The sequence below is a fragment of the Hydra vulgaris genome, chromosome 13 (genome assembly GCF_038396675.1).
Source record: "Hydra vulgaris chromosome 13, alternate assembly HydraT2T_AEP".
NCBI classification, from domain to species: Eukaryota; Metazoa; Cnidaria; class Hydrozoa; order Anthoathecata; family Hydridae; genus Hydra; species Hydra vulgaris.
The window spans coordinates 32,636,356-32,645,000 of NC_088932.1; the positions used below are offsets into that span (position 1 = coordinate 32,636,356).

Below are 8,645 nucleotides of genomic sequence, written 5' to 3' on the forward strand. Positions count from 1 at the left end.
TCCCGCTTAGCCTCTGGGGCCACCACGCCTCTGGTAGCAAGAGATTGAAAAATTAGGAAAATAATGCTGACTATGTTGTTTGATTCATTTTTAGGTCTTATAAATTTTAAAAAACTGTTTTTAATTTCATAGCACATTATTACTCAGATATTAGTTTTATCAATTTATTAGCAGATTAAAATTAAAATATAAAAATTATTCATATTAATTTAATATAACGATTAGGATAATTATAGATCAAACTTTCAAAAAAAAAAAGAAAAAAAAAAAAAATACGGATTGCTATTGACAAAGTTTAATCACTAATCAAAAATACGCTCAATCAGAAGCTTAAAAATTCAGTTAATCAAAATCGAAGTGATAAACTAGTTTTTTATGTTTTAGTTCGATGCAAGTATAAAATGCAATAACTGTTAGTTGAAAACCAAATTTAGCCAAGAATTTAGAAAACGAGAAATTGAGTTCATTTACAGGCTTCGACAATACCAACGATCTTGGTAACGTAATCGCTGTCGTAAATATTCACTGGTCTTCAACTTTTATCATTTTTTTTTAGCCCAATGTTTTTTTATGTTTTGTTAATCAAACATATATATTCTGTTTATTTTTGAAATGTAATAAGTTTCTACAATCAAATTTAAATTTTGAACTCATTTTGAATATGATCTATAAAGAAAATGTTTTAAACTTATTCTTACTGTGGATTTAACAAACTTTGGATACACCGTGTGTATGCTTAGAGACTTGTGCGCACCCACCAAGTGTATGTGTGGGATCTGTATGTAAAAATTGATTTTATTCACTTTCCTTTTGTTTTTAGATTACTATTATTTCATTGCAACATAAAACTAATCCATCACTTTCTAGTTTTTCCGGTAAAAAACTTTTGTTTCCGGTGTAAAACTTTAATCCAATTAACATTTAACACTTTCCTATACACCCAAAAGAAAAATTAGCTGCTGAGGTTAGATTCTAAAATATTAATTAAATTTAGTGACTCAGATGAGCGCATCTGAATAAAACTTCAACAAAATCGCTACGGAACACTGTTATTTTGTTAAAACAATTGCTTTTTGTAAACGTTTATAAACGTTATTTTTCAGAAGAGTTTTAATTTTGCTTATGTTTAAACAGTTGTCTTCTCAGTTTATCTCCGCTGGGTAATTCAAACGTCTAACCTCTATGCCGAATGACCTCAAAGAAACCTTTTGTTTAATTAAACCAATCATAAACTTAGATCATTTAATTTCAAAAGTTCCAACCAATCATTTTACAAAGTTAACTAATAAAACAAATTTGTATGCGCTCGTTTTGTTACGCGTGTGTGCATTTTGACCAAAAAGAGTTTTTTCTTCCCCACATGCTGTACAACTCCGTGAAAAAGAAGTTTATGCGCAACACCCACGGATGCGCAAATATTGGAACCATTATTACATACAAAAACAAAACACTTTTAAGTATCAACAAAGACCAATGAAATAATATCCCCCCTCTTAGCAGCTGTACACATAGCGGGGGAAGTATAGTACATATGAGAAATGGGTAACTAAAAACTAACCTTATACTCCAAGAATCATTAGTGGAATGAAATGAATTTATACCATGTTACATTAAAGAGAAATTTTATTTTATTTTCATGCTCTATAGTTATTTTACTTTCATTTTGCTGTGCAAATGATGAAGATGGTAGCGATATTGATCCCGGAAAATATTATACTAATGGCTGGGCTATAAAATTAAAAGGAGATGATACTTTTGAAAGAGCTAAAAGAATTGCGGATAAATATGGGTTCGATAAAGTTACGAAGGTATTTTTGTTAAGTTACCAGTTCTTTTGAGCTATTCATAAAGAGTGGTTGAGCAGAATAAAGTTCTTACTCGATAATAATTTTTAAACAAATACCATTTGAAGTTATATTATCTAGATTAAACCTTATGTTTAATTACTTGGTCTTTAAAGGTTCTTTTTATTTTAAGGTCGGTTCGTTGGAGGGATTTTACCATCTTGAACATCCTCATCATCCTACTCGCTCGAAGCGTTCATCTGAAAGTCGTACAGACACTCTACTACAAGATGAAGAGGTAACTTTTAGTTTAAAATTAGAGCAATTTTATTTTATATTTTAACATTTTATCAAAATGTTACAGAGTTCTAAACACTACGATTAGAAGAATTCAATATCTCAACAGAGACAATATGGCTTTATACTGAACACTCTCTGTTTAAGATTACTTCAGCTTTATTAGTAACTTAATATTTTTTTAACTAGAGCTATTAATAAAAAGTAAAAGTTTTCAAGTATATAATAAAAATATCTTTTAAAATTACTATAGCAACTAGAAAATGTAACTGTATACTTTTTGAACTAATAATTGAATAAAAAAAAAAAGAATAAAAATAACTCAAACAAATTTTTGTTATGATTAAGTTATTGTTACTATAGCAACTTGAAAATGCATTTAAAAGAAACTAGTTCTAGTGAACTATCTAAAATGTTTATTTATTTGAATAGATATTATTATCATATATTTTGTTCGTAAGAATTGTTTATAAAATGACACTAATAAAAATATGCATGACCATTTTTAAATTTTATTTCAAAAAAATTTCGGTCCACAAAAAATATAAAAATCAATCAATTTTTTTATTTACGTCAATAGCCTGCTGTAATTACTATAATAATTTTGTGTACAGCCTGATTAATATTTACTATACGTACAGTCTGTATATTATTTACTAGATTCAGTAGGGTTATGATATTTTTGTATTCTCTATCTTTAGTTTTGTGTAAAAAATAAGTGAAACTTGACTTAAAAGTAACCAAAAGCCTATTGGTTTTGTCAACTTTTTGAATAAGGTAATAACACCCCCAAAGATCCTTGATTATTCACTCGGCAGTTACGGAAAAGTTTTTCTCAAATGAAAAAAAAATTTGTTAATAAATTTAATAATAATATAATTCTGAGCCTTAAAAGAACCAGAACTATGTTACTATATTTTAAAATTAATGACCTTTTTTATTAGCAACGCGGTGAAAAAATATTACTACATGAAAAAAAGCATTATTAAATCTGAAGTCTCCATAAAATTCTGATTTTTTTGAGACTCAGGTTTATAATCTTTTGGAGACAAAAAGCATCAGCGATATATGGGACCCAACGAGTAATCAAAGACCGTTGGAGGTGACTTTTTTCAAAAAGTAGATAAAAACCTTTGACTTTTTAGTTACTTTCAAACCAAAGTTTACTTATTTTTTATACAGGAAAGTGAGGATACAAAAATGTCATACGCACCATCATGTACATGCTTTATTTCTATTATGTTCGGTCTTTTTAACGACTATATATTTTTAAACTGAATCAATTAATTTAAATTTATTCTCAATTAATAAAACCTACAAATTATTGGTGAATTGCGGCCAGGTCGCTCTGTAATGAAAATACAGTCTTTAGCTTTCAAATTACAGTGAAGTGTATAACAAAGATGGTTCATGTTTGAAGCTATTTATAATTGTTGAATTCACCCTATATCGGGTTAAACCATATTCCATGGTTTGACCACACGGTTGGTATAAAAATTATTTTTTCCGCACAGTTTTGAGTTATTTGGTGTATCTGCGAGTTCGAAAACTGCACTTTGATGACATTAGGTTTGATTGACGCTGAAAGACGCTGAAGTTAGTTATGTCAATTTTGCATTTGATTTTATATTGTTCCTTGAGATATGTTCTTGCTCGTCGTTCGTTTTGCATTGTCAGATTTAATCTTGATAGTTTCTGAGTGTAGGGTATTTTTTTTATGGTAGAAATGTGTTTTCTGGCTTTGAGTTGAACTTGCTCAAGCTTGGCTATATCTTAAGCTAGATATAGTGACCTGTACTGCAAACTTCTTTTATGACTTGTTCTGCAAGTTCTAAGTGTGGGCAAACGTATGAAATATACAATGTGCATCATAGTACAAGACTACGGTTTCAAAAAGCAATCTTATGCATACCTAGCATACGGTTGCCAGCAAATGCAGCCGTGAATACTTGTTTCCGAACCATTAAATCAAAAGTGACTGCAAGGTCTAGATTACTTTCAGAAGTTGTCCATGATAGATAGTACAGTTTACCAACAGTGTCGTTTATTGTGCAGCTTGCAGCTGATTTTTTGTTGCTGTAACTCAATCCGCTCATTTACTTAATAATTCTTGCAAAAAAATGTCTACTTTTTGGAAAAATTTCTTAATTAAAAACTCTTTTTTAACATGTTACGAGCCAAATGTAGTATGCCGTCTTTTTGATCAAACCAAAGATAATAGCTTTTTTTTTTATGGATGGATTAGAATAAACAAAAAAAGATTAAAAAAGTTTTTTATATATTTTTTTGTTTTTATAAAAAACAAAAAAAGCAGAAATTTAAAAGATAAAATTGTGATTGGTTAACTAGTTATTCACGGTAGACAAGTATATATAAAGTTTGTGACTCGCTTAAAAGACTAAAACCTTTTTGTTTTAGTATTAAATTTAACAATTTTTTTAATTAACATGGGCTTCAATTATAAGGAAGAGTAGTCAATGATTTTTTATAACAAATTTATTATAACAAAAATTAAATGTTGGCAAATATAAAATATAAAATATGCAAAACATATAATTGCCAACATTTTCTGAAAAGACCAATCTAGTTATTTTAAAAATCTTTTTTTATCAATAGTATTCTCAAACATAAAAAAAAAATCCTCTTCAAAAATATTAAAAAGTTTTAATGAAATTAAGCGCATGAGAAACAATCTTTTTCTGTTAGTCAACGTTTTGCCACTTCACAGTTATTTATTTTAGTTTTTTCTTATCCTCTAGCTGTAACTGCTTGTTCCTTGGCCTATAGCTTCAATTCTAAAATATTCTTAAAAAATGATTATCAGTTTTGAAAAGATACTATTGTTATATAAAGATACCACTATGATCATAATCCTTAATTGAACATAAAAAGCATTTCAGATCCAAGGTTAATTAGAGAGGTACATATTTCAATCATCAATAAAATCAACTAAATTTTTTACTACAATTTCATGCTCTTGTATTGCTTTCAAGTAAGTTATAACAACGCACCATTTGACGTTGAATAATAAAACACAAGTTGAATAATAAGACACAAGTTGAATAATTATATAAAATAGATTAACTATTTAAAGCTCTAGAATTTAAAACTAAAATTTTTGAATAATGAAATTTATAAAAAAGGTTCTAGTTCGGTCCTATAATTTTAAGAAAGCTGAACTTTAAAATATCGTACATTCCCCCGCTATAATATTAAATATGTTAGCTTATAGTCAGAGTCGGTGCAAGTGGATGCCACGTGGAAGGGGAAGACTAAAAAAAAAAAAGGACCTCGTTTTTTGAAATTTGCCGACTGCCTAGTAAACGTTACTAAAAAAATTTTTTATATATTTATTATTATATACTCTAGTGTTATATTATGATAAAAATAATTTTAGTCAATTTGACTAAAATTATTTTTATAATAATATAACATTAGAGAATATAATAATAGTATGCTATTTAGATCTGCTATGGACTTACTGTATTAGGTGCTATATTTGTGTTAACAACCGGCAAATAAAAACCTTGACAATCAACCGGGAACTATGAAAAAGGCTGACAATCAATCGGCAACAATAAAAAAATCTTGAATATCAACCGGCAACCATAAAAAAACCTTGACAACCCACAGTTAACTCTAACGAACCTTGACAATCAACTAGCAACTATAAATAATCTTGACAATCAACTGCAACTATAAAAAACCTTGACAGTAAATAATATTTTTGATGCTTATAAAACTCAGTAATGTGGTTTATGCTTATATAAATTATTATGGTTTATGCTCAAGCTAGGTCGTTTGACCTATGATCAAAACTTACTAAAACAAACATTATCGAAAAAATATTATAGCAAATCTTTTTATTTAAATTTAGTATATTGACACGGTTTTGATTTATTTTGATTTATTTGATTTACCATTCAGTTATTACAGATTTGACTATAATTCTAAATGAATAATAGGAAGCATCAAAAAATATTACAATCTGGATGGCGAAAAAACCTTTTAATTTAAAATTTAGAAGTTTTTAATGGACTAAGTATAGTTATGTCATTTATATGCTTGGTTAACAATACTAATTATTATTAATGTAATTAATCTTGGTTGACTTTCAAATAACATTACATAAGTTATGTACATGGATATCTTAGTTGGTAAGAGTGCAATACGAGTTCATTTCCGGCCGCTGCCAACTCAGCGCTTGAGTTGTACCTCGTTATGCAAAAATGCTTATCATTGACGTAGACTAATTCTTCGACGCTGCTTCAATGCTAAGTTAACAATATCTTAGGATATAAAAGCATTGTATAGAAAGATAAAAAGAAAATTAAAAAAAAACTTATTATAAACACATCAAGATTTAAGTTAAACATGAAACATTTTAAGACAACATATTAAACTTTTTATACTAAAACACACAGGGTTGTAATTTTAGGGTGTATTCTTGTTACCCCCCTACATCACCAACATATTATTTTAAAGCAATCAATATACAAATTATTTTAGATTAATACTATTTGCATTAATATTAAACAAACATATTATATTTATATTAAACAAATATATATATATATATATATATATATATATTACATTTATAATAAACAAAAAAAAAGAAGAAACTTTTGTTTACCTTCAGCTCTTAAGATAATGACGAAATAAATCAAGACAAACAAGATGTAGTTTTTTTTGCGAATAGCAGAAAACCTTGCCAAAGTTTTAGCTTATAAAAATAAACAATATTTAAGAAAACGAATTATTAAATGTCGAGTATAAAATCTGCTTACCCCTTAACTGACGTCAGATTTTGTTTTAAGGTTGTTTTGCAGATTTTTGCAAGGTAAAAAATAAAGCATACTAACAAATACACACATAATTACAGTTAGAAAAAATATGTGTGTTTGTGTGTGTGTTTGTGTGTATAACTTACTGATTATACACATGACAGTGACGGATCCAGGAATATTTGGTGGTGGTGAGTGGGGGGGGGGGGGGGGATGTTGAAATATTTTTGTATATTATAACACCTTTGCCTCTCTTAAAAAAAAAAAGGCCCTCCATTACTAATATATTTTAGGACTTTCAGGTTCTGGGTGGGATGCATACCCCATACCCCCTCACCTGGATCCGTCACGGACATGATTTATTAATTTTTAAAAGTAATAATATTTTATAATACACATGTATGATAAAGGGAATCTTAAATAAAATGTACGATGAAGGGATTCTTTATATCGTTTCATGTTTCTGGCAATTTATGTTGTGGGGTTACTTTAAACGTTCTTCAAAGTATTCCCGAATGCGAAAAAATATATACAACAAAGTATGTCATGCTATAGCAATAGAGCATAACTTTTGTAGGGTAACAAACTTCTTTGGATTTTACATGTTTAATAAATTTATAAACAAAATTTATGTAACTTAAACAATTAGCTGCTACACTAGCTGAGGCAGTGTACAAAGTGTTCTGTCTTATTTTAATTAAGAAAAATATCCGAATTGTTTAAATCTTATTTCAAGGAACAATTACAACCAAAGTAAAACTGTAAATAATCAAAATAAAAACTACTTTTAATTCTGTGATGTTTAAGGTTTGAACAGATTCATATAAATTCTTGTCATAAATACAACTTGAAAAAAAAAAGGAAAAGATTTTTATTTAATGTTATAGGCAATTTTTAATGTTTTAAATATAAATCTTTATAATTGGTTATTAGATGAAAAAACAAATCACCGCGGCTTTTTCTTCTAAAACATTCTGCTTTGAAATAATCATAAATGTACATAAGTTTGGAGTGTGTACATTGCCTGACAATGTTATACCCGTGTAACAGCGTGAATAAAGTATTCCAAATCATTTCTCAGCTCCTAAAAGCTCTTATTTTGATGTATTTTTTGTCTGTGCAAAGGTTCCTTATAGTTTTGGCAACTTTGCAAGCATGTTCTGAACTACTTTGCAGCATAGAGAAAATGCTCCTAAAAACAAATAATTTTACACTACATATCGAACATACAATTCAGTGTGAAACTTTAAGTTTTGTTCTAAGGTAGTGCCTAAAATCAGTATTTTCGTAGTAACATACTTATATTACTACGAAAATACTGATTTGTAGAAATATTATCCAAAAAAAGTACTATATTTATAAGTACTACTTAACAAATATTTTGTAAGTATATTTAACTAAAAATAAGCACTATTTGACTAAAATTTTATAAGTACTATTTAATTAACAAAGTATCTTTTAATAACAAAACTGGAACCCAATTTTACGTTACCAAAGTTTAATGACGAAAAGTATTGTCTCATAGGTCAGTTTCCACTCATCTTTTTATTGCAGGAACGAAATTGAGAAGGGGTCTGCACGCGTAGCATAATTTGTCCGAAGCTAAAAGATTGTTTTTCCCTTCTTTTTTCCGTTCCCTTAGAAAAAAAGAATGAATGGAAACTGATCTTTATAATAAAAAGTTTTGTAGTTTTAAGTATTTTATAAGGCAAAGTTTTTCCTTTTTTGCTCAACTATTTATGTATTTAGTTCGTTAGAAATCGTTAATTCTTTAAAA

At 28.1% G+C, this 8,645-nt stretch overlaps 1 protein-coding gene across 1 annotated transcript in view; it reads left to right on the top strand.

Moving 5' to 3' along the window:
* Positions 1-1,320: 1,320 nt before the first annotated feature.
* Positions 1,321-8,645, top strand: part of LOC100205483 (neuroendocrine convertase 1) — a 17,788-nt gene continuing 10,463 nt past the window's right edge. Inside the window, exons 1-2 of the mRNA XM_065815014.1 lie at positions 1,321-1,808; positions 1,978-2,082. Coding sequence (XP_065671086.1) covers positions 1,590-1,808; positions 1,978-2,082 — 324 coding nt within the window. The 5' untranslated portion in view covers positions 1,321-1,589. The remainder of the gene's footprint in view (positions 1,809-1,977; positions 2,083-8,645) is intronic.